This window comes from Enhydra lutris, unplaced genomic scaffold (genome assembly GCF_002288905.1).
Source record: "Enhydra lutris kenyoni isolate GAN:26980312 unplaced genomic scaffold, ASM228890v2 scaffoldscaffold13, whole genome shotgun sequence".
Lineage (NCBI taxonomy): Eukaryota > Metazoa > Chordata > Mammalia > Carnivora > Mustelidae > Enhydra > Enhydra lutris.
Genome location: NW_019154097.1, coordinates 29,560,668 through 29,586,750, shown reverse-complemented (window position 1 = coordinate 29,586,750; position 26,083 = coordinate 29,560,668). Strand labels below are relative to the sequence as shown.

The window sequence follows — 26,083 nt, the reverse complement described above, 5'->3', positions numbered from 1 at the left end:
GACCCGTGAGGCCTGGAGGACAGAGCCGAGTCCTCCACGGAAGCAGAGTCCAAGCTGCACTTCAGGTTCCCGCTGGCCAGAGCAGAAAGGGGAAGGTGGCCGGGTGCGGGGTCCTCACCGCCAGAGGCAGGGGGCAGGTGCCGGCCACTTGGCTGGTGCGGGGTCAGCGAGGGTGAGTCGTGGACCCCTGCCTGCCACTGCTGGGGGCCTCCTCTGAGCCAGCCTCCCTCCGTGTGCACTCCAGGGACGCTCCCGGAGCGAGATGTTGACTGGCCCCCCAGGGCCTCTAGGAAGCGAGAAGAGCAGAGCTTTGAACTCAGGTCCCTCCGACCCAAGGAGGCCCACGCCAGGGCCCCGCACGCGCTCACCTGAATTACCGCCGCGAGTCAGCTGCCTGCACAAGCACACACACGCGCACACTGGGATTCACACTCGCACACCCTGGAGCCCTGCCACACTGAGGGCATCTGCTTGGTCCTGGGGAGCCCCCAGCAGCAGGTCCTAACCCTGTGGACTGATGCCGTGGACGACGCCCAGGCGGCGGGGGATGGAAGCCCCTCCTCAGACCCCAGGCCTGGGCAGGGGAGCAGGGCTGCTGACACTGGGGCACGGAGCCTGGGGAGGGCTGGGCTGGCCTATGACCTGGGCTTGGCCTTGTCACTGGCCTTCGCAGGCCCGGTGGCCACAGTGTTCACCTGGACTTGGAGAGACGGCTGGACAGACCCCGAACTCGTGATTCATCTTGGGTGACAGACCCTAGGATCAGAGGTTCTGTGTGACGCTGAAGGTTTGCCCACCTGGTTTTAATTCCTCCTCAGCAAAACCAAATCAAACCAGCCCTCTGGGGCTGTTAGGGACGTGCAGGCACGTGGAACACCGGCTACACGCGTTTCTTTCCTGTCATCCTTGCTGACGACTGTGCTGACTTTCATCTCTTTTCTCTTGTTGCCAAAGATGCTGATTTCCCTCCGGATTCCTTCCCGCACCCGCTGTCCTTCCCTAGCTCACCGCCTACCCACAGCCACTGCAGACCCCCGAGCCCCACACCAGCCGGACTGTGCACGGAGACCGAGATGGGGGAAGGAGACGCAACTCAGCCCTCTTCCACCCGAGGGCCAGGAACCGCCCCGCACGCCCCGACCCACTGCGGCCACCAGCCGGGCACCGCCTCAGCCTGGCTGCTCCTGTTCGGGGGCCATTCAAAGAATTCCTCCCACAGCAGATGCCCTGCGGGGTCCCAGAAAGCAGGTCTGTGCCTCATCTCAGTCAGGGACTGAGTCGCTTCAAGATGACAGTGTGGGTCACCCACACTGCTGACCTCCAGGAGAAGGGGGTCCCAGGCACAGACGCCACCTGCTTCCTCTGTAACCTCTGGGCCAGTTCTTTAAAATGAAACGTCTGCTCTTAAAACAGAGACGTCGCGAACTTTAAACCTTGGGAAGGGACCCGTTCTGACCTCAGAGTCTCACTCAGTAACGCAGGGACAGGTGGGCCGACTGCCAAAGACCCCGGCCACAGGAGCCACTGCACACCCTACGCGGACCAGCAGTGGGCAGCTTATTCCTTCAGATCATACCTGCGCTCCATGTGCTCCAGGCCCAGAGTCCACAGTCCCAAGGAAGCAAAAAAGCCAGTCTCTGTGACCCCCAAACACCCCCGGGGGCCCCCTCGGCACTACCTTGAGCGTCACTGGCCTGGCAGTCACAGGCCACATCAGCTTGACAAGCCTCTTTAGCTTATCCACTCCGAGCCAGACCCCACACACGCTCAGATTCGCTCTGGGGAAAGCAGACAAACTATCAAGGTTCCAATTTTGAAAGCAAACTGTGCTCCTTGGAGGATTTTTCAAAGCCTTTCCAGTCTGTTCTTTCATTTATCCGGATGGGGGCGGTGCGGGATGGGGACCAGGCCCATTTTACAGATGGGGAGGCGGGCTTATCAAGTGGACAGAATCCCAGAGCTGCCCAGCCCTAGGTGGTCCAGCCCAGGATGCTGGAGGCTGTGGCCGCCAGCTTGGAGGTACTGGAGGGCTCAGGCCTCCCTCCCTCCCCTGGGGGCTTGCAACGGCATCATGGCTTCGGGATGGCCTGTGCTCCCAGACCTCTGGGGAGGCTGGTCACAACGTGTTCACGTCATCTTCTGTCTGAGCCTGCTAAGACTCAGAAATATTCCCGTCCCTCCATCCAGACTGGCCACCAGATCTGGAAATGGCCATGTGGTGGCTCCATTTCATGGCTCAGGGGAGGGGACAGTGGTCTTTAGTGAGGCCCGTGTTGCTGAGCCTGGGAAAGTGTGGCCGCCCTCTGTGAGGAGCGTGTTGGGAGCACGGGCCAGAGGTGACCCCTTCTGTCCCCAGGGCCCTGTGTGAGGCCTGATGCACAGGTGAATGACCGACAGTGGATGAGCGCATCCTGGTTACCAGGGAAGCTGGGGAAGCCTGTGCCCCCTCTGTCACCCAGGCAGACACGGGACCCTGTTTCTCACTGCAGCTGCCCAAGGGTGACATCACCCCCGGTCTGCCACCAGCCACGCCTCTAACAAGTTCCTCCAGCCTGACGTGGTTAATCAGGCAGACGTTGGGCCGAGTGGGGTGAAGGCCAGGACCCAGATGGAGCCCATGCCAGAGGAGGATGGACGTCACCCATCCCTGCGGTCCCACCTGCAGCTGGTGGGGTGAGCCCTGCCCAGGCCGGGACCCTGCTACGCACGTCCCACCAAAAGCCCAGAGACACTCACCTCATACAGCAGGCAGCCCAGAGACCAGATATCAGACTTGAAGTTGTAGCCGTTCTCGTGGATCCTCTCCGGTGACATGTAGTAAGGCGTCCCCACTGAAATACAGGACGGGAGTGGGTGGGTGCTTCCTCTCTGTGCAGGGAAGGATGTGAGCGGCGAGGGAGCCTTGGGCGTTGGGGAGACTGGGCCTCGGGCTCCCTCTCCTCCTGTCCCCTCCTCAGTCAGACAAGAGGGCTGGGCCAGACTGGCTTCCATGCTGGGTAGGGCATGAAAAGCTGCTGGAGACCTGACACTCAGTCTGGGGGCTGGGCAGCGTCCAGGGGACCGGGATGCGGGATCCGGCTCTGGGACACGATTGGTCAACTGTCCTTTCAGGTGAGTGCTTGACTCCTGGAAGAGCCCCAATAAGGCTCTCCACAGTGGGGGAAAAAACCAACCCGTTAATGCTGACCAGAGCGCATCACATGTGTTCACACGTTCTTGTTCCCGACAGTCCTGCAGTGAGGCACACCCACTTTACAGACGGGGAAATGGAGGCTCAGGAAAGCGGCAGGACTGAGGTTCAAACCCAGATCTCTGGGCTCTAGAGAGTGAGCTCTTGGCTGCCGCCGATCGGCAGGTCCAGACTTGGGGTTGGCCAAGACTTCTTATATCAAACCAAGGACAGAAAAGATAGTGACCATAAACGAAAAGACTGATAAATGGGGACTTCATTAAAATTAGGAACTTCAGTTCCCCCACAAGACCGTTCAGAGAATTGAGAAGCAAGCCACAGGCTGGGAGAAAACATTCAGGATACATATACCCAACAGTGACCCCATATGCAGAATATATTTTAAAACTTCTATAAATCACTAAGTAAAAGACAAACCACCCCCCCTCAAATTTGCAGGAGACTTAACAGGGCACTTCACAAAAGAGGATACCCCCAAGTGGCTGGGAAGCACATGAAACGACCTTCTTCTTGTTAGTCATCAGGGCAATGCAAATTAAAAGCCTCATCAGTTACCACCGCCCACCTGAATAGTTAAAGTTAAAAAGTCTGCTATAAATCCAGCTTAGTGATGTGTGGAGAAATTGGAACCCTCGCGTGTTGCTGATAGGGACAAAAAATGGTACCCCTACCTTGGAGAACCATCTACCCCAGCAGCTATTACAGCTGAAAATAACACGGACACCATAACCTGGCAAGTCTGCACCCAGGGAAATGGCCAAGGAAAACGAGTGCTTCTGTCCATCAAGAGACATGACCAAGAATGTGCAAAGTGGCTTTACTCCTAATAGCCAGAAACTGGAAACAAACGCCAGTCAACAGAAGAACGGATAAATTGATAGTGTGGCCTACTCACATAATGGAATAGTACACAGCAACAAACAAGAACGAACCTCAGGTACACGTCCCCAAAGGGATCGAAGTCACAGACTGGAGTCTGAGTGAAAGCCAGAAGAGCACACACTACCCAATCGCATTTTTATCAAGAATGGGACATGTATGGATGTCACATCTCAGTTAAAAAGCAGAGGGGCACACCTGTGGTGATCTGGAACCGTACAGAGAGAAGAGGATTTCCTGAGAGGGGGTGAGCTCGCTGTCACCAGAGGCATGCACACTGCAGCAGAGGGGCTGCTTTGGCCGGGCTGAGGAGGGGCTCAGAGTCTGGGTTTGTAACCAGATCTGTGGTCTGATTGGAGGATGATTGTTCTGGATACTTCGAAATCAGACCTTGAAGGCTGCTACACAGAGCATTTTCACAGGCCTGCAGATCCCACACAAACGTGATGGTGGCTGCTGTTGGTCCAGCTAAAGTCAGGAGCCGGAGTCCAGCTCGGCAGAGGCTGGGCCCGAGACATGGCTTCTGACCTAGGAAGGAGGGAAGTCCTGCACCATGCAACTCACGGGACCCTGGGGGAGAACAAACACCCCAAGGCAGGGGTCCAGGCTTCAGAAATCTGTGGGCCAAAGAAGTCTCGGGGCAACTTTGGTTCTGCCAGGTAAGGGTGTTTTAAAAATACAAAGCCCCAACTACCATTTGATGGTGTCACTATTATTTTAAAAAGAGAAGACAACGGAACACCAGAATAAGTGGAAAAACTCATAAGCTCAAACTTAGGGACAGTCCTTGCCATTGAAAAGTTTAGCTCTTTGAAAATTTTATTATCTTCCTGTGTGTCTCATCTCATTAGAGACAGGTGAGGAGTGGTTACGGCGAACTTGTAGAGGCTGTGAATGGAGGAGGGAAGTCCTGCTCTGGGCTTGAGCTCCCTAGGGCAGGACATTGTTTCCAAAGGGTCCCAGTGCCCTGCCCAGGACCAGGTCACAGGGGGCACCTTCTAAGCACCTCCTCACTGAGCTATGAATCTGTCTGCATCATATCACTGCTCATACCATTTTCTTGCAGCCTAACATACCGTCTACTTAATGTACTACCCCAGAGGGACTCCCTGATTGTTGCTCTGTGTGGACACCAACCACCCTTGGGTGGTAATAATCCCCAATAAGGACAGCAGCCATCACTTAAATACATGTTGGAAAGATGTGTCATCCTATCAGCGGGCTAACTGCTGTTCAGTAGAAAGAGCTGTCAGTGAACATATGAATCCTTGGGGGGTTTTGTAAACAAACTAACCTTCAAGTAGCAGCCCCTTGTATATTCTGGTCACGAGGGAGCGAAATGAATGGGCAAGTACGAAATGAATGACTTGTTACTCGGAAACCACAGCATGGGATCCAAACAGCTCTCAGTCAGCGGCTCTGGACCACAGTGTACGTGACTCTGGAGCCCAGGATGCTGTGAATGGAGGTCAGAGGTCCCATCCCCAGAGAGGGACAGCAGTGTCCCCCACTGGCTACCATGCATTCCTACCCCTGGCCCAGCCCCTCGGGACCAGGAGCACAGCCTGACCCTGACGCCTCTCGCCACCCTCAGTCTTGTCCTCTGCCCATCTGAGATCCACCTGAGCTTCTCGAGGAGGAACTCGGGGACAGATGGCCTGTGGAGGGCCCAGGCCCACTTTAGAGAAAACAGCCAGTGTCGGGTCTCTGCTTGAGTCCCACACACAGCTACCCTGGCCCAATCCCTCCTGTTCTTCAGTTTGCCTCTGTGTCTTTGCATCTGCTGGTCCCCTTGCCTCCGGGGCTCTCTGTGGTCCAGAGAGGTTCAGCTGCAGCCCCAATTCCCTCCCCTGCCCCACCCCGGCCAGGGAGAGCCGGCTGCTCAGTGAGGCCTGAAAATTCGGTTTATCCCTCTCTTCCGTCACCACTTTCTTCCTCTGCTGGGGCTCCAGATCCTTCCTCAGGCCTGCGTGTGGGGAAAGCCTTGGGGAACGTGAGGAAAGAGAGTACTACAACTCCTTCTCCTCCATGCTCCCCCCAATCTTCAACCTCTCCATAGCTCTTTCTGCTTTTACCCCCGTTTCCACAGTGCAAGGGGAAGGCAAACCCCCAAAGGTGATATGGACCTTCTCCCGAGATGTCAGGGCTGCAGGCGGCCATCTATCCACCCTTCTATCCATGTGCCCCACCATCCTTCTATCACCTGTCCATCAATCTCTCTATCCACTTGTCTGTCTATCCATTCGTCTGTCTGTCCGTCCATCCACCCACTCACCATCACCTATCATTTGCTTATCTATGCACCCATCAGTCTGTCCATCCGTCCACCTGTCCACCTGTTTATCTGTCCTTCTGCATCCAATGTTGACTGAGACTTGATGTTGCGCTCGGCCCTCCCAGGAGAGGGCCCATCAGGAAGGAGTGAGTTGCCAGCCCTCGGAAGTGTCCAGAAGGACACAGAGAACGGCTGGGCTGACCGGGAGCTGCGGCTGAATCCCTGGGGGGAGACTGTTGATAATCTGGAAGCTGGCCCAACCCCAAACTTGTAGGCTGAGCATCTCCAGGGCTGGCACTCAGACACTGCCTCTCTCGCGAGCTCCCGGGAGATGCTGACGCCCGTCACAGTCTGCGGAGCCGCGCACAGCCTCCCCCAACCCCCGACCTGCTTTTAGATGCTCATACACCTGGGGAACAAATGAACGTGCGAAGAGTTCACTGAGCGTTCACTGGCCTATCCCTGCCGGGTACTGGGTCCTCATGGCCCCATCCCTAGGCAGATTCTCCAGGCCCCGGACCCCGTCTGCAAGCCTTAAAGTTGGGGTGCTTGGTGTTTTGCCCGCTGTTCCTTGGACTCAGTCTGTAAAACCCGTTTTCCAGCCCATCAGATACTCAAACATTACGAAGCACGACGCACAACTTGCACGAGTTTTCAAGATAAAATGAGACACTTCAAAGAAGTTCCAAGCTTGCAGCAGGGCCCCGAGGATGTAGGCGCAAACCCCAGGGGAGCTGTAATTCTGGGGAAGAGTGGGAGACGTTGACAAGAGGAGGAGCCCTCTGAAGGCCTCACCCGGCTCGGGCCCTAGTCCTGCCCCAGGGGCCCCGGCCAAGCAGCCGCACAGAGTCCGTAGGGGCTCAGACTGTCCAGGTCCCTTCTCCTTCTCCTTGGACCCGCCAGCTCCTGGCAGCCCCCACCATCGCTCCCCACAGCGGGGGACGGGAGCCTAGCAAACCCCGACCTTCCCAGCGCCAGCGTCCCCAGCGCCGTCTTTGCCTAGAACTCCCGGATTTCAAACTGGGTGGATATCAGAGGAGGACGTGGGACCTCAAAGCGGAAGCTGATTAAAGAGGCCGCATCCGGGAGACGAGCCACTCCTGTCAAAACAAACTTTGCTGCGTCTGGAGATGCTCGCCGTGTTTGAAACGTGTTCATTAGATGTGAAAAAGGCAGAGATTTCACATGCAGGAGAGGCTGGCGTCTGTGGGCCGCACTTCTTCCCTGCATGGCAGTCTTGAAAACGGCTGGAGAAACGTGGGGTCCCCGCCCGACACCCCCCGCTGCAGGTGTGCCTGGACGCTGGGACCCTCGGTGCAACCCGAGCCGCACAGGCCGGCGCGCGGACGAGGGGCTGCGCGCACTTCTCTCCCCAGCCTCAGTTTGCCCATCGGGGCCACAGACGGGTTGCACTCAAGGGTCCTCAAGAGTCCTCCTCTTCAGCCTTTGGAGCCTTGGTTTCCCTCTGTGGAAAACAGGGACAGTGCAACTGACCCACACATGCAAGGGGAAGGGCTCTGGGAAGGCCCCGCGGAGGCCCGGAGGGTGAGGTGAGCTGCGGACAGGGGGACTGAGGGTGGCAAAGGGAGCAGGGGGACAACGAGGGAGGGAGCGAAGACCAGATTCTGGAACCTGAGCGGCTTCCTCTGAGCTGGGCCCTGGGATCTGCGTTTTTGTCTGTGATCTGACCTAGGAAACCCCCCCACCCCTACCACCCCACCAGGCCCCCCATCCTGTGGGGGCTCCCCTCCTCTCTGCCCCCAGTGGCTGCCCCCACCTCACTGGCCTGGACCACGCACTGGCTTAGCCTCCCTGTCCTGTTCTCCCCACACCTTCCTCTGCCCCCACACCAGACTGGCTGCTCCGCCCCACGGGGGAAAGGCCGGGTGCTCAGCTTGGCAGGCAAGGCCTCTCCGGACTGTCCTTGCGGTCCCCACTCTGGCCCTCTGGGCGGGTACACACACACACACACACACACACACACATGCACGGAGGCACGCGCATACACACACACACCCCCACCAGGTTCGCCTGTGTCACAACACGTCAGTAGGTCCCCCTCAAACCACCAGCCAGCCCTACGCTGGGTGGCCCGCGGCCCTGGGATGGGGGGAGCCCCGCCCTGGAGGAAACACTGCACTTTCCTCAGCATGGACTAGTTCTGGATTGTTACATCCGTACAAACATCTGCTCCATCTAGTTCCCACATCGAGGGTCTCCAGCGGAGCCGCCCATCGGGTCACACAATGTTACAGTGCTGCAGTTCTGGGCAGGACCCCACTATCCACGTGTTGGGGTCTCTCCAGAGGTGAGGGGGCGTCTTGGATGGCCCCTCACGGCTCTGGCTGGAGCACCCTGCAGGGCATCACACGGCGAAGGTGCTCCCCTTGTGGCACCTGGGGCTTTTTCCTCTGTTAAGGGGCACAGGGGCCTTCCTGGGGAGCGGCCTGGGGCCCGGCCCGTGCCCTGCTAAGTGGACAAGTGAACGCACAGCTGAGCCGTAGTCTGTCTCCCAGCCAGGCTCCATTCGTCCTTTGAGGGCCCCTTGGAGACCTTCTTTCCCTCCCTGGCATCAGCTCATCTAGGAAGAGTCTGTGCCCTGAAAATGCCAGGGGTGTGGCAGACAAGCCAGGTGCCTCTCGCCAGCCACATGCAACCTCCTGGGACCCTGCCTCCTGCCAGGTCAGTGCTCAGAACCTGGATCCACCTCCTGAAGCAGGTTTTCTGGGCCATTGGTTCCCCAGCGACCTGGGCCGCAGGGATGGGAGGTGTAGGTCCGGGGAAGGCGTCTGCACGGTGCTCTGTACCCCACTGATGGGATCCCCTGGGGCGCCTAGCTGTGAGGACCGCGTGCCCACTCAGCAGATGCTCCCCAGGGCCCACCAGGGGCCGTGCACGGGCAGGCTCCGAGGAGTTGCCAGCGTGGCAAGGACGGGACGTTCCCTCCTCCTTCCCTGCTGCCCAGAACAAGCCCCCAGAGTCCCAGGCGGGGGTGGGTGGGCTCCCCACCCCCCGCTGGGAGGGTGGGTGGGCTCCCCACCCCCAAATGTCTGGGCGTCCAGTGAGCTCAAGCTCATTAGGACCCAAGCCCACCTCCCAGCATGCTGTGGCTCTGCCCGGAGGAGAGATGACACCCCAAGGGCCTCTCGTCCCTGCTAGCCAGGTGACTTACAGGGATGTGGTACCCCTCCCTCTGGGCCTCAGCGTCCTTGTCTGTCAAATGGAGATCAGAAATCTTGTTGGGATGACTTTTTAAAAAGCAGAATGTTTTCTCAACATCTTTTAAACCTGGTCTTTTTCACTGAGTCACCTCTTTGGACCCAAGAAAACTGAAGTAAAGGACAGCCCTGGGAGGGGGAGATGCAGCCCCAGGCCCCTGGCGGGTCCCAGTCTGGCAGGGCACTTTAGAGATGGGGAGCCCAACATCGTGCCTGGATGGCTCTACCCACCCCTTTACCAGTCCACTGTGGGACTGACTGTCCCTGTCCCCCCACCTGTCTGCAGGCCTCCTCAAAGCAGGGAAGGCTGCATTATCTAGTCCCTAGCCCCTAGCCCAGGGCCAGGGCGGTCGGCTCGGGGAAGGGAGAAGGAAGGAAGCTATGCCCTGTGGTCAGGCCAGGGGTTGACAGCATGGGGAAGCCAGCGCACTCTGACTACTGCACCCGATGGGGCTTCCCCCGATCGGACCTGTTCCCCAGCCCTGAGAGGCAGGGTGAGGCCCGGCACTGCCCAGCCCTGGGCCCAGCCTGGGGCCGCCCTGTCACTGCTCCTGAACAAGCGGGGCCTGCGCTCCCAGCCCTACCATTTGTCTTGAAGCTGCTGCCGTGGCTCGAAGCGAGACACTTGCTTGTAGCTTGTGAGCTGTGTATAGGCAAATCTTTCATTTTTCTTTCATTACGCCGGCGTGTACTGTCACTTAATTTTTATGTATGCAATCCTTGCTGACAAAGATGATCTGCTGTCTGGTAATTCGTCTGACGCTCATTCTGCTCCACGCTCTAATTACGGCTCCTACTCCTGACACCGAGGCAGCCGCTCTGCCACCGCTGGGTACCGCACCTGTCAGCCCGGCCATGGCATGACTAATGCCCTTTCATGCCAGCCTCGTGTTAGCAAATACAGGGGCGGGAAGGGGGCTGGGAGGGGAGAGGCAGGAGGGGATGGGATTTGCACAAGCCTTACTGGGGGTCAGGGGCCGAGAGAGGAGGTGGTTGCCAGGGCAACGTGGCTGCACCACCCCCCCCAGCATCCCTGCATAGTAGGTGCACAGGTGCGGTGGATACATAATTCACAGCCACACATGGAGGGTGAAGGAGCCCGGACCCCGCATCCTCACGGAGCCACAACGCAGTGGCAATTAGTTCGATCTCTGGCCTGACCAAGTGTGTGTAGAAGGCTCAGTTGGCTGTTTGCAGACCCTCACAGTGGAGAGGGGGCCTTTCCCCTGCGTCTGGGGGATTGCATCCCAGGTTACAGCTCTGGGCTGTGCCTGTGGTGGAGCCCAGCCCTCGGTTCTGAGAGCAGGTCCTGGGAGCAGGGCCTGGCCGTGCTCCCCGCAGCCTCTCAGCTCGGGGGGGATGGGGGTATGACTCCTGGACATGGGCACGCGGCCCCCAGGAGGGCTCCTTCCATCCGTCACTCAGCCGGGCTGCTGCTCAGAGGCCTCGGGAAGAGCCTGGCATAGCGAGCAGCCTTTTCCCAAGTTCCAATTCTTTCTCATTAATATAATAAGTGCACCAGTCTGAGTCGATAAACTCACCCTGTCGGATGAGCCCGTATTTGCGCCCGTTCCTAATGATGTGATCCTAACGGGCTCTGACGAGCGCCGCAGTCTCTGCCGTGGAGGGACGGAGTGGAGGGGCCTGACTGACAGGGGACAGAGCCAGTGGCTTGAACTCTTCTCTTCTGCAGTTGCCCTTGAATTTCTGACCTTTTGAAGCTCTTAAATCAGAGAGGTAAACAGTCTCAAACTCACCAAAACACTTGGATTGTCCTAAGGAAGGGTCGGAGGGAACCGGGGAAGCCAAGGCTTCCTCCCAGCACGATGGGCTGCGGGCTGCGTGGGGAGAGCCGGCACCACCCTCCCAGGCCCAGCCCCCGGCTTCCAGAGGAAGCATGGGCTCCATAGGAGAGGCCGGTGTTCGAGTCCTGGCTCTGCCACTACATCACTGGGAAGAATCAGTCCAGCTCCCGGGTTCCAGATGCCCCGTTTGCACAAAGGATCTGACGGACCCTCATGGCTGCTGGAGGTGTGAGTACAGTGTTGTAAACTCAGGGGATGGTGTGTCCTGCACGTGCTCTCAAACTCCACCCCCCACACTCAAGATATCCGCCCAGTCATGGGCACACGCACGCACGCACGCACACACACTCGCTCATGCTGGCCAGCAGCTTGGAGCTGTCGAGTCCCAGTTAGCACTTCTCCCCTGACTGTGTGCTTCGCCCCGAGAGCCCCTCAGCCCTTGGGAGCATATGGGCAGTGACAGACTCCACCAGGAGAGAGTGTCTCCCAGAAAGCACCTCCGCGGTCGCCGACAGCTGCTCGCTGTACTCCCGGCGTGCTGCAGGCACTTGGCGGGGAGCATGGGGGCCTGCGGGCTGGAGCCGCTCAGGGCGGAGAAGACCATGGGGGCAGGGTGGGATCCGAGACAGGAGGTCAGCCTTCGCCCAGCAACGCCTTGCCTGGCCGACGACACCTTGGAGAGCCGGGAACGGGCCGGGTGGGGGCAGGACGTGCCTGCCATATCTGAGTCCTTCCCGCCTGGCCCTGGCTCAACGCCGAGATGCCCTGCTGTCATGCACTGGGGACCCTATGTCCACGTTCCGTGGGGGGCTCTGCGGGTTTCTCTATCCTAATCAAATGCAAACGGCTCGTCCTCTCCCATTCCGCAAGTCACACCCAGTCCCATACCGCTGTATGGATTCTGAACTGGGCATCGCTGCAGGTACCCCGAAAGCCATACCTGCCCAAGTGTGTGCCAAGTCCAGCCCTTGGGTGCTCCCGAGCTCCTGGAACGGTGCCAGCCTGGCAAGCTCGACACTTAGGCACCCCCCACCTCCCCCGTCCTGCAGCACCTTGCGTGCCCTGCGCTCCAGCTCACCGGGTCCCTGTTCCCTGTCCCCACGAGCTCCCCGGCACTCTGTCTCCTCCTGTTGGGTAAGAACTTTGTCCCTCAAGCTTCAAAACTGCCTGTTTAGAAGCCAAAAACTGGAACTAGCTCCAATGTCCCCCCACCCAGGAGGAGCAGACTGAATCCCACGTGGGGAGCATGACAGAGCAACGAGAACGACGGGCGGCTGCCTCCAACCGCCAGAGAGCTGCACAAGATGCCGTCCTTTCCGGAAGGGGCGTGGAGCCGCGTGAGGGCGCAGCGGAGCCCCACCCAAGGCTTCTCCGGGCCTCAGTTTACCCCCCTCTGGGTCACCGGCGTGAAGAGGTAAGTGAGGTCTAGGGCTCAAGGAGGCATTTTCTGGCATTAACGAACCAAAGGCCGAGCGGGGAGAACGCTCGCCTCCCCCCACGTGGTCACGCAGGACCTCCAGCTGCTGCTGGGACGTGGGACAGGCCTCCTTACCTAGGGAGTGGGCTGCGGTGGTCTCGGAGCTAAAGAAGCGACCCAGGCCAAGGTCACCAAGCTTCACGACCCCGGTGGCTGTGATGAACACGTTGGCGGGCTTGATGTCTGCAGAAGAAGAGGAAGGTGGTTGGCGCGGGGCTAGGTGAGGGCGGGTGGGGCGGGACAGGCTGCACGGAGCACCGTGGCCGTCCTCAGGGCTCCGAGTGCGGGCACGTGTGGGGCCCCGAGCTGGACTCTCTGATGCCCCCAAAGACAGGCACCGTGCTCGACACCCGCCTGGCTGGGTGACACAGCGTGGTTCCACCTACTCATGGATGTCCCCAGAACTACAGAGAGCAGAGGCAATGCGGCCTCCCGGGCCCTGGGGGCACCTGGCCTCCCCTGCCCGCCTCCCCCGCCCCCCCGCTCAGGGCCTGCGGCTCAGGGAGGGCCCCGCACGTACCTCGGTGCATCACACGGCGGGAATGCATGTGCTCCACGGCGCTGCACAGCTGGGCGAAGTACTTCCACACAGTCCGCTCGGGGATGAGCCGCTTCTGCTTCTTAAAGTACTGTGGGGAGTGAAGGGTTACAGGTCTGGTGACAGGCCGCAGGGCAGGGCCTCTGTCCTGTCCCCAGGGGCAGCCAGCACCCGGCATGGGCTGGGTGGGCAGGCTGCTGAACCCACAGTAAGTCTGGGATGAAGGGGGCAGTGTCCCCAGCTGTGCCTCAGCCCAAAGTGCCGTCCACAGTCCCCCGCCAGCCCCCGGCCCTGCACTGACCTCCCTGAGGCTGGAGCAGCCCGGGCCCAGAGTGTGTGTGTGTCCTAGACGGCTGTGCTGACCGCACCCTGAAGGCTGCTCACAGTCACGCCTGCGTAGGCATTTTCTAGACGCACGCCCTTCTCTTCCCACAGCCCGCTGGGGAGCTCCCTGCAGCAGGGGGCCAGCAAGGACGGTCTCGGCCCCAAGCCCCAGCCTGGCCCAGACACTGGGCACCCAAGGCTCGGTGGGGAAGTCACAGCCACCCCAGCAAATCTCAGGGCATGCCATGGTTCACCAAGGCAGCAGGGACCGCGAGGACATGGCTTGACATTCTTCAATGGACCCCCCAGTTTTGACAGGCCACGAACCGACCTCATTGCCTGAAGAAACGTATTTAATGTTCCAGAAAAGCAAACCAAAGCCCCAAACCACCCAAGCTGCCCTGAGCGCGCTCTAAGTAACCACATGCCCTGGAAGGAGCAAATGGAAAACAGGTCGTCGTCCACGTCCCTCTGGGGAGTCTCCTATGCGTGAGAGCGGCGGGGACAATGATGCCTGCACACCAGGAACCTGAGGACCAGGTTGCTGTCCAGAGGCTTTTGGCCTCAGAACAACCATCATTTCCAAAGCAGCCAGCAGCGAAGCCATAGGCCCACCGGTCCTGGAGCTGCTCTGTGCACAGAGGACAGGGACTGACCCGGGACACACGCCTGGCCGGGGGAAGGGAGTGCAGCATGGAACACAGGAGCTGGGGTAACATCTCCCTAGCACCTGCCTCGTGCACCCTCCGTGCTGGGCCCTCAGCAGGGTGACAGCTCCCATTTTATGGATGAGGAAACTAAGGGCCGCTCAGGGGTGATAAGGGGCAGTCACAGCCCAACCCGGGCCTTCAGCCTACAAAGGCCAAGCTCTTTTTTAATTTTTTTTTTTTAAAGATTATTTATTTATTTGAGAGAGAGAGAGAGAGAGAGAGAGAGATCACAAGAGGCAGAGAGGCAGACAGAGAGAGGGGGAAGCAGGCTCTCCGCTGAGCCGAGAGCCCAATGCGGGGCTGGATCCCAGGACCCTGAGATCACAACCGGAGCCGAAGGCAGAAACTTAACCCACTGAGCCACCCAGGCGCCCCTAAGGCCAAGCTCTTAACTTTAACTTAACTTTAACTCGAACATTAACTTCGAGTGATACCAGTAACCATCAGATGAGCAACTGAGCTCAGAGAAGTTCAGGAACTTGTCTGACGTCACCCAGCTGGAGCGCCAGAGCTGGGACCAGATCCAGGCACTTCCAACAACGGGATCGTGCTAGCTGGAAGACAGTGGTCTGGCAGGAAAGCCCCAGAGGCTCTCCTGAGGCTCCATTCTTGGAGGGGGACCTCACGGATGAGTGAAGCTATAGCCCAGACTGCTAGCACAGGACCCTAATCCCCCCTCCCCGGCCACCCCAGGCTTCCGTGGTGGGCTGGGCTGCAGCGTTATTTACGCTGTGATGTTGGTTAATCCTCATTACAGCTTTGAAGCTCAGCTGTGAATGGTGATTTTCTAAATGTCACGTCCTGTAAGTGCCGTGTGACATTTAGCGGGAAGGCGCAGAGTCTCTGGTGGGTGTTGGGGTGGCGGCAACTCTCAGCTTCACTGTCCATCATAAATAATGCTGGCACCGTGGCAGTGGTGGCACTGCTCAGCCTGAGGCAGCAGAGCCCCTGGGACGCAGGGTCTCCTGGTCAGCAGCCTCCGGGCAAGCCCAGTGGGGCGGCCGTGGTGCGGCGGCAGTCCACAGCCCTCACAGGGCCCCGATTTCCCCCTCAAGCCCAGAGGCAGCCGGAGAGTTAGAAAGGCCCGGGAAATGGAGCTCCTCCCACGCCCCAGGCATTGCGTTGGGTATATTACAGATGGGGAGACTGAGGCATAGGGACCAGCCCAAGGGAGGAGGGTCGAGCAGCTGTGTCTGGCTCCAGACCGAGGGTCTCTCTCCTGCCGGGCCCTGCCTCTCCCGTTTGCTGGGGGCAGCACCCAGCCAGGCCCTGCAGGTAAGGGGCCTGGAGCTGCAGCAGAGGGAGGAGGAGGAAGGAGGCAGGAAGGGGCAAGGGCCCCATGACCGTGGGCGAGGAGGCCCCGTGCCAGGAAAAGAGGGCTCCTGAGATGGGGCCAAGAAGCCAGAATGCTGCCCCAGAAGCCCCATGGGGGAGCAACTGACTTGAACCTTGGGCTCATGGCCCCCCAAGGAGGCCAGAGAAGTGCACAGAAGGGGAGGAAAACTGGGGAGGGGGCACTGCAAGGTGTGAGACACCCATATGTCTCCCTCCTCTCTTTTCCCCGGAAGGAGCCTACACTCAGCCTCGTGGCTCCCACAGTCCCCAGCTCGTCCCCAGCGCATCCCCAGGACAGAGAGGGAAGCAGAGCTTTGTGGGTGAGGGGTATGATTTGCCCAGTCACTCCTACCCCACCACCGTTTGACCCCAGTCCCCAACCTGTGGACTGAGAGGCTGCAAGGAGTCTGGGGTCTGTGGGGCCTTAGTGGGGAGCACCCTCGCCATGGGCCACACTCCAGGGCCCTTCCTCTGTCTCCTCTCCATCTCCTGTCCACTACCTCCGTCCCCACCCCCATCCCTCCTCTGCTGAACATCTAGCCTTTCTTCTAGAACACAACGCTGACCATGTCTACTCCCCACCGTGAGTCCTAGGAAGCTCCCTGCTGACCTTGAGGCAAGGTCTCGAAACCTGGGGCTGGACGGTGAGGCCCTGGGTGGCTTGACTACCTCACCTCCCTCTCAACTCCTGCCTCCACCTCACCCAGAGCTTTGTGGACCCTGGACTGTTCATGCCCCTGGGCTCTTGCACAAGCTGTTGTGCCACTAGACCGCTGCTCTTCTGGCAGGTCTCAGGTCAGGTGTCACCTCCTCCAGGAAGCCTTCCTGGGTTCGCATAAGGCCCTGAACTTGGCTCACTCACACTGGCTGGTGACTGTCCATCTATGGGTCTGCCCTCCTGTTAGAAGGAGAGCCCCCTGCGGGCAGCACCCACACCGTGGTCTCAGCACGGGGGCTGGCACATGCGTGCGCGGGGTGCATGCGTGTTCGGCAGGAGAACGACATGAAGGAGAATGGCAGTGGGGGTGGGGGGGGAGAAGGAGGAACTGAGACATGATAGAGCACATCTGTTCCCACCAGGGATCCGTGCGGAGATTAACATCCCTGCAAACACATTAATATGTCAACGAAAATATAAAAGTAGGTGATAACAGCTCAAGTAATGCCGCTTCCCAACGACGCCCCAATTCCTAGGAGCCAAATTTCAGAAGAGCAAGCGTGGAGCAATTGCTCAGAATCCCCAGCGCCTGGTGGGAAAGACGGAGAATCCATGTCTGGCCCCGTTTGCAAGTGTTGCTGGGAGAGAGGTGGGGGCGCCGGCGTCACTGGCCGTGCTTGGGAGCAGCGGGGAGGCTGATGGGGGGAACCACAGCGCCGGCATGCAGGCTGGCCAAGACAGCAGGGAGCAGGCTCTTGAGCTTGGGGGCCCACACCGAGGCTGTGCAGCCTCAGGCAGGGAACTAAACCTTTCTGAGCTTGGCTATCTGAGGGCAGTGTGCACCTGGTGAGTGAAATGTGTGCTCGGCATGGCTGTGGCTCAGATTGGGTGCTCCATCGATGGGACTGGGATGGTTCCCAAGTCCAGACTCACAGTGGGCCTGGTCCTGGGCCCCAGGAGGAGGGGCGCTGGGGTCAGAGTACTGCGGGGGCTGCCGTGGGAGGCAGAGCAAGAGCCAGACCCGGCAAATAACTCAGCCTCTCCAAGACCCCCGGCCTTGGCCATGACACGGGAATGAGGGTGTCCCTCAAGCGCTGGAGGGGCCCCAAGGTAATCACTCGGCTGCTGGTGTCTGGAGGGTCACAGGCTGGGAAACAGAGCTGGGCCACACAGACATGGCTCTGTCCCCCACGTGACTGGGCATCCTTGGGTGAGTCTCATAGCATTTCTGGGCTCAGTTTTTCCTTTGGGAGGTTGGATGCATGACACACTTCCCCAGATTCTGTGAGCTGGGGTTCTGACCTAACACAGGGTTCTGGCCCCGTTCCTTCTATGAGGCAGAAGTGACAGGCTGTGGGACGCCAGAGGACTGCTTTCTGTCCTTGGCTGGACCTCTCCCAGAAAATGGGGCTGGAGCTCGAGGGGGCACTCGCCAGGCTGGGGAGCTGCCTGACCCTGGGCTCTGTGGGTCCTTGCACACCCATCCCACAGCTGGCCGGCCTGCCAGGCACGCTTACCTTGATCATCTGCGAGAGGTCCCCCGCGTCGGCCAGCTCTAGTACAATGTTCAGCTCATTGTCCTCAATAAACGAGTCCAAGTACTTGATGATGTTGGGATGGTTCAGTTGCTATCCAAAGAGAGAAAGATGGGGAGGCAGAACCAGTGAGGGCCAGTTCAGCCCCGCGCCTGCCCCGTGCTGGCTCCCAGCCGGCCCTTGTTAGCCAAGCCCTGGCTTTGCTGCAGAGAACAGTGACGCCTGGGAGTCAGGGAGATCTGGGCCACCCTGGGAAAGCCCTTCTGCATCTCTGAGTCTTAGTGTCCTCATCTGTATAATGGGCACAATGCGCTGAAGGGCAGTGGTAAGGACTGGATGGGCTGAGACCACTGTAATGTCTAATGTGGAGACTCCTGTGCTGAGACTCCACGGACACTCCTGGACAGAGTCCTGCTCCTCTTCCTCCTTGCCCCCCACGACCTTCAAGGTTAGGGCCCCCACCTTCCTCCCCCTGCTCTAGCGCTGGGCTCAGCAGGCCTGCAGCTGGTGCTCCCCAGTATGTCCATCTCCCTTCCTCCTTCCCACCCTCCATTTGACACACCCTTGTGAAATCTGGAAAAACCCCAACCATTCCTGGCATGAAAGCTGCCCTGAGTGCTTAGCTCTGCGCCGAAGCCCGGCCTCTGGCCCAACCACCGTGGTGCGCTCGAGTTTGCCAGATGGGACAGCACCCCACTGGCTGGAAGCCAGTCCCCGCCTGGCCGAGAGGGGACAGACCCTGGCAACTGCTTATAATGTAAGCTGACGGTTTCCACCAAAACGATTCCAGGGTCTGGGAAAACAGAGGGGACTCCAACATTCTGCCAGAGCCGGGTCGGCCAAGTCCACGGGGGCGCCCGTCAGCCGACAAGCAGAGGCCACCTTAGCACACATTTTCTAGAAGGCCTGGAAGTTGCAGTGAGGGGGACGTGTGTTTATGCTGTGCCGACCCATGCCCGCCTTTGGATTCTAAAATGAGGGGGGACGTTGGGAGAGATTATGTGGCTATGCCGTCCCCCACTTATTCTTTTCCCCCCACTTATTCAAGCCCGCTCTGGATGGCGGGCACACCTCAATCAGATGGCCTCTGTTGCAGGCCGTGTGTCTCCTTGGGCTCCACTCTGCCTGCTGGAGTCCTCAGGCCCCTGCTCTGGGTCAGCCCCTGACCCGGGTGTGGGTGCACTGGCTCCTCCCGCAGCCGCAGCCAGCTCCTGCCCATCTCGACCAGTTGTCCTGCTAGGCTGCCCTGCAAACATTTTAATTCTAGTTCCAGCTTCTACATTTGGGTCTATGATGCATTTCAAATACATTTTTACGTACGATGTGAGGTAGGGGTCCAGGCTTACTTCCGTCCATCTGGACGTTCAGTTTTCCCAGCACCGGGGATTGCAAGTCTTTCTTTCATCCACTGAGTTGTTTTGGTGCCTTTGTCAAAAAATCATCTTACCCAGATGTTGTCTTGAGGTCTCCCTGGAGCTAACACTGCCCATCATACCGGCTGCCCTCAGAGCGCATCGCATTCCAGATATATTTTTCATTTACAACAGAATATCAAAGTGAATGGAATGTGGCACTTCGTAAAGTTGGTCGCTTTGCTGTTGTTGTTGTGGTAAACACTAGTCCCCCCATCCCCACCCCCGCTCTGTCACCGCCCCATCCTGGGCCTCACCTCATGACTTCCCTGGGACACTGCACACCCTTCTCAGGGAGGAATCCCAGAGACCCTCCAAGGTCATCAGCAGGTCGGGCATCACCATTCCGCAGATGACTTAGAAAAACTGGAGGGGGTTTGGGTGGGAATTAACGCTTCAGTCAAAGGGGCTGTTCCCTCCAGGTGTGGGCTCCTGGGGAGAAGATGGGGAGGCCTCTCTCCCTGCTCATACGGCAATGCTGAGGAGGAGAGGTAAGGCAAAGGCTCCCTCAAATACCCGGCTGGGCACAAAGGCACAGACTGGGGCAAAAAGGGACCCCAGAGGTCAGCTGGGGGAAATCCCTGAGACCTGAGGGGAGGGGTTGACTCCGGGACCAAGATGGGCCCAGAGCCTGGTCTGGTCACCACGGACCGCTGTCCACCCAGAGCCCCCTTCTCAGTCTGTAGTCCGTTGGTGAGCCCCGGTGTGTAAAGATTTGTCTGAGTGAGAGACAGCGTGTGCATGCACACACACAAGCAGGAAGGAAAGAGGGAGAGAGACTCTCCAGCAGGCTCCACACTAAGTACAGAGCCTGATGCAGGGGTCAATCTCCCAATCCTGAGATCTCCACCTGAGCTGAAACCAACAGTCAGACGCTTCACTGACACCCCTCAGGTGTGTCTTAAAGTGGACAGGCTTGGGCCAAAATATAAGAAGTGCTCCAAAGGTGCGGATGGCTTGGGTTCTGGGGTTTGTAGGTCAGGGAGGAGCAGCCGCTCTGGCTTCAGGTATCTGGGGTTCTAGATCCATCTCCAGTGCAGTTTCTCCTGGCAGCGTCGGCCACCCTCTCGCTCCCCTGTGTCACCACGATCCACACCCATCCCTCTCCTCACAACCCGCAGCTCCACAGGGTGGAGCTGTCCCTGAGGCCCTGGGCCAGGTCTGGTGGTGGTGGCAGCTGCCGAAGGCTGGATGCTGGCCCGGGGTGGGGGGGGGTGAGGAAGGCAGAGGTGACAATAAAGGGCGCAGCTTTCCTTTTCGAATCTCTGTCCCACCTGCGGCCCCTCTGGGACGTGCTACAGCGGTCTGTCTAGAATGTGCCTCCCCTGCTGGCTGCATCCTTGTGTCCAACGCTCGGGGCTGCCCACAACCCTCTGTGTGACACATGATCTGTGCTCGTCTTCCAACAGGGCCCACCGCCCTGCCCCACGTCTGCCAGCCTCTGCACCGGGAGGTTTTGGGGTTGGGTCCTGGCATGAATGAAGCAAAGAGTGTCGCCTCACGGCCCCTCTGAGAACTGTGTTTCCCTTTGTTTTGCAGGAAACACCTCGTACCCGGGGAACGTCCTGTTGACTTCCCGTGGGCAGGCTGGGGAGCTGGGAAAGCGCTGGCGTCGAGCAGCAGATGCTGTAACTGTGAGGACCTGGGCTGCCTGTGACCGAGCTCCTACCACACGCCATACGCGACACCGAGCTCTTCCAGCCCAGCTTCTCACGAACCCCGACAGTGGAGGACAGGACGGGTATCATCGCCCCCTTCTAGGGATGAGGAAATGGAGGCCCTGAGCATTGATAGCAGCCACACAGCTAGCGATGGAGGGGCGTGCAGACCTTTCGAGCCACGATCAGTGGCGCACGACCACACGGCAGCCCAAGAAGGGACAGAGCCCCCTGCCCCAGCAGGCCCAGGTCACACCAAGCCTGGCCCCCTTCACTGGAGCCTGGGGACCGGGGACAAGCGGGCTCAGTATGTGCGCACACGTAATTCCTTCCTTGAGGTGAAGGGCACACGTGCGTTCCTGGCCACAAGAAGGGAGAGAGTATGGGTGACTGGGACAGCCAGTCCCCAGCGCTGGGGAATCAGAGTCCTGAGATCACACCCGGGACCCAAAGTTGACTGTCACGTAAAATTTAAACCATGTTATTTGAAGGGACCTTCTGGACCTGTGATAGCTGCAGTTGACGACTCCTCCTGATAAGCCTCCCAGTGATCCCACGTGGCCGGGGTCCCCTCCCAGTGAGGGCTCATGAGTCCCAGGCGGCCCCATACCTGCTGCTCTCAGCCTCTTCAGGGGCTCTGCTGTTGTTCCCACATTCGAGTCCCACCTCCTGAGTGTGGCATCCAAGGCCACCACCGCCTGGTCCCACCAGTTGCTCATGGCCAGGACCCTGGCAGCAGGCTCCTGTCAGCTTCCAGATTCTGGGACAGGGCCCTGAGCTGCACAGGGCTTCTCCTGCACTCCCTGGGCCCAGGGCAGCCAGCCTCACCCCCACAGTCACGCGGCCGGGCTGCTGGTCTGCTCCCCACTGCCTGGGAGTCGCTGAGGGAGGGGATGGGGCCTGAGAGCCCAGGGCAGACCCACCAGTGCAAATGGGTTGTCTAGACCCTGCGGGAGGGTGTCCGTGTCCTCGCCGCCAGCAGCCCCACCCGCCAGCAGCTGTGGCCCAGCCCTCCGCTGTGCAGAAAGGGCCAACGCCGAGTGCGCGCCTGCTGGGTGCTCCACTGGGCTGGGCCCTCTTCAGACACTATTTAATCTTCTCTAACTGCCCATATTCCACATGGCAGATACTCTCACCGCTGAGCAGACGGGCAAACAGACACTCCCGGAGGCTCCGTCACTTGCTTAGGGTCACAGGGCTTATAAATTGAAGACATCAGGATTTGAACTCGGGCTCCTGGGCCTCTGAAACCCATCCCATTCCTCCTCCACCATCACCTCTGAGACCCCAGGTAGATGCCTAAGCCTGGGGAACAGGGAGGGGAGCAACCCTAGGCAGGGGCTGAGTCTAGTCCAGAAAGTTCTGCTGTCTCTGACGCTGGGGAGACCAGTGAGGAAGCCAGCAGGGGGAGGCAAGGAAAGACCACCATCCCCCACCCCAAGGTGCCCTGGCATGTGTATCCTTCGTGCAAGCCACCCCCACGTGGACACCCTGCCTCCTCTTTGGGGAGGCCTGGGAAGAGCCCAGCAGGGTGACAACCCGGGTCCCTCGGGCACCAGGAACCCTGGGCCACACACCTGGTTTTGCGGCCTCTCCACCATTCCAGGCCAGCCTCGCTGAGTCCCCGGGGGGAGCTTCTGCTGGGTGGCAGTGATTCGGTACCCTGAGGGGGAAGGCCTTCGGTGCCAGGCGCTGCCGTCCATAAGCACAACCAACATGGGGCGAGGACAGTAAGTCTGGGGGCGCCACGAGGGCTGGGCAGAGAGGTGAGGTGGGGGCCCCACTCACCCAGCCATGAGAAAGCCTCCTGCGCTCAAAAGGCTGTTGTCTCAGAACCTAAGAGGCCCCGGGCTGTGGTGGCCATGAGGTGGCCTGGTGGGGACCAGGCCACCTCAAGGAAGTGAGGGGCTCCTGCTCACCCCAGGGTGCTCACCTTCAGGAGGCCAATCTCCTTGACGCAGTCCTGTCTGGCTTTGGCGTCCATCATCTCGAATATCTTGAGCCAGAGGAAAAAGAGAAAGACTGGTTAACTCCCAGCTCTCAGAGCCCCCACTGGGAGCCACGAGGACTGGAACTCCCAAAACCCATCATGGCACACCCCGTTTGGGTCTGCAGACCGGCAAGGAAACCATCCCGTGGGTCTGCTGCCAGGCTCCCCACCCGCGGCAGCGTCTGAGTCACCTTCTCTCTCCCGGGCCTCTGTGGCCCAGGCTGTTAATCCTATTTTTAAAGGACAAATGAGCAAAGTGAGGTGTCAGGGAAGCTCTGTGGGAAGGTTTAAAGCTCATTCCTGAGGCCAAACCCAGTGGCCCTCAGTGAAATGCCTCCTGGCTTCACGTGCTTGAGCCCCGTTCCTACGGAGGCCAAAAAGGGCTCTCAAGCCCAGAGGCGAGCAGCAAGTGTGGGGCTTAGGGTGAGCAGGTGTGGGTCCAAGTCTGAGCTCCCCGTCAGCTCGCTCTGTGGGCCCGGTGAGATCGATACTCAGGCCTCTGCAGCTTTCCTGATCTGAAAAATGGGGTGACCCGGCAGGCCGTTCTCAAGGCATGGCCCATTATACAGTGGTGCTCAATGTATGCTCATTTTCCTTTTCCTTCATGGCCTGCAGTGAGCTTTCAGCAGAAGTAGCCCACCTAATCCTTCCCATGGCCCATAGAGTAGGGTCCTGATTGCAGGGGGAGGGGACGAGAAGGAAGGGGCAGGAACTGGCCCAGGGCCACAATGTTTAGACACAGAAGCTGGCTCCTGTGACCGGGCTTTGACCCCACGAGGGAGATGGCTCACCTGCACCTTCTTCAGAGCCACCGTCTTCCTGTCCAGCAGGCAGGTGGCCTTGTACACCTCGCTGAACTGTCCTCGGCCTATCTTCTTCTCGATCTGGAAGTCGGCCAGCGAGCAGCGAAAAGACAGGGTGTTTGGGTGCCTCTGGAGGAGAGGGACAGAGGCCATCAGCGGCCACCAGGCTGCAGTGGGGGGCCGGGACCTTGGCAGCCGGGCCCCCTACAGAACCCGGCGATCCCACCTAGCTCCTCCAAGGTGAAGGAAGGACTGTGACTGCCAGTATCACTGCCAGAGACTTTATCGTCCCCCCCCCCCGGGGCTGTCCACGCCATGACACCCCCACTCTGCAGATAAGACCCCGAGGCTGCGGGTTTCCACCAGCCCTCATTACCTGATCGTTCATTAGACTGCTTGTTCCTATCTCCTGCTCCCAGAAAGGTGAGCCCCTGGGGCCAGGGCCTTGCCCACCTTGTTCACTCCTGAATCCCTTGTGCCCGGGTCGGAGCCAGCAAGCAGAACAGGGGCAATTAAGGGGTGAAGGAAGTGATCTGTCAAGGTCACACAGCGAGGGGGAGGCCCTGCTGGGTCTCCCTGGCCCCACGGCCTTCCACGTGTATTCCCCGACCCTGCCCCTCCAAGTCACTGTCAGATGTGGCAACTTCCCCCTCCTGGGGTGACGGCTCCCGTCTCGACTTGGGAAAACCGACTTCCGTCGGCAGCTTAATGTTCTGAGCCCTTGTATGGAGAAACAACCCCCTTTACGGCGACAGGAAGAATCCAGACGCTTCATGCCAACTTGCCAGGGGCCTGGGCTGAGACAGACCACGGAGCAGTCGGACCTGCCCTGGGATTGAGATGCTGGGCGAGGGACCCCCTCCCCATTCCCACAACACACGTGGGACATGCTCTGGGAAGGAGAAGAAGGGGGGCAAACTCAGGCCCTGGAACCCTGGTTGGGGGGAGGGAGGGTGCCGCGGCTTGGTTCTGTCCCCCTTCCCACTACAGCCCCCACTCCCCACTCTGGGGCGGAGATCACTGCCGCTGGGGACCCTCTGGGCTGGGAGCAGTGCGAGGACAGGGTCTCGCGTGTAGAAGGGCTACAGAAACATCTGCGGAGTTCATTTGGGGATGTGGGGGTGGGACATGAAACACCGAGAGCCCCACCGAGGCAGGAAGGAACAGGTCTACATTTCCCGATTTGAAAAGGCCTCTTCCAGACTGGAGCTGGAAGCACCCACGGGGGTGGAAGATCAGGTATTTTACTGGGCTGCGTCCTAGAACTCTCCTTAACCTGAATCTCAGCCTGTTAGACAAAGAAGCCCTGGCAGGAGCCTGGAGAGCCCTGTGTGACTGGCATCCTGTTCAGGACGTCTGTTCTTAATCAACTTTCGTTTTTCCTTCTTTGTCTTTACTACACCAATGTTCAGTTGTTGTTTTTTTTTTTAAAGATTTATTTATTTATTTGACAGAGATCACAAGTAGGCAGAGAGGCAGGCAGAGAGAGAGGAGGAAGCAGGCTTCCTGCTGAGCAGAGAGCCTGATACGGGGCTCAATCCCAGGACCCTGAGATCATGACCTGAGCCGAAGGCAGAGGCTTTAACCCACTGAGCCACCCAGGTGCCCCGAGATGGCGCACTTTTTAAACACCCAGAATCATGAGAACACGTTACTCTAAGAATGGCTCTTCCCTCTCTCGGTAACTGATGGATATTGTCAAATGAGGGGGATTTAAATAACTGTACAGTACTCTACATGCTCTCCGGTAAGCCTGTTTCCAGTCTGTGATCACTATAAATAATGGTGCAATAAACATCCTTATGCATATTTCCTTATGCGTATTTCCTGGATCCCTGGCTGGTGATCTTGGGCAGTGACCCAAGCCATCCCACTCTGCCCCAGTTTCCTGTCTGCAAGGCAGAGGTGTGGAAGCATGTCTGTCTCACAGGGTCACTGTAAGGACCACGTGAGATTGCTGAGCACCCCCCCACCACACACACACAGTAGGTGCTCAGTGGTCCTTATGACCAACCGGCTGGGGCTGGAGCAGGAGAGAGGGCCCCTGAGCAGCTACTCCTCACTCCCACTCTTGGCCTTTCTGAACCTGCTCAGACCCAGCTCTGTGCCAAGGAACATCCCCCCATTGCCCCCTGCCAGGAGTGAATGATGGAAGTCTGAGCCTGGAAGCCCGCTGCCTCCTTCCCTCAGAAAGGTAAGGGTTGGGCCAGCTTTGACTCTGAAGTCTTAAGGCCTAATTACCTCCCCTGGTGAGGGATTTGAAGCCGCTCCCTACT

General features: G+C 59.1%; 1 protein-coding gene across 1 annotated transcript in view; it reads right to left on the bottom strand.

The window, feature by feature from the left end:
* The window catches only part of LOC111145795 (NIMA related kinase 6), an 82,415-nt gene that overhangs the window by 9,466 nt on the left and 46,866 nt on the right, over nucleotides 1–26,083 (bottom strand). Inside the window, exons 3-8 of the mRNA XM_022501012.1 lie at nucleotides 23,796–23,936; nucleotides 22,948–23,010; nucleotides 17,927–18,037; nucleotides 13,365–13,473; nucleotides 12,920–13,027; nucleotides 2,737–2,831 (exon numbers count right to left, since the gene is read on the bottom strand). Of these exons, the coding sequence (XP_022356720.1) occupies nucleotides 2,737–2,831; nucleotides 12,920–13,027; nucleotides 13,365–13,473; nucleotides 17,927–18,037; nucleotides 22,948–23,010; nucleotides 23,796–23,936 (627 nt within the window). The remainder of the gene's footprint in view (nucleotides 1–2,736; nucleotides 2,832–12,919; nucleotides 13,028–13,364; nucleotides 13,474–17,926; nucleotides 18,038–22,947; nucleotides 23,011–23,795; nucleotides 23,937–26,083) is intronic.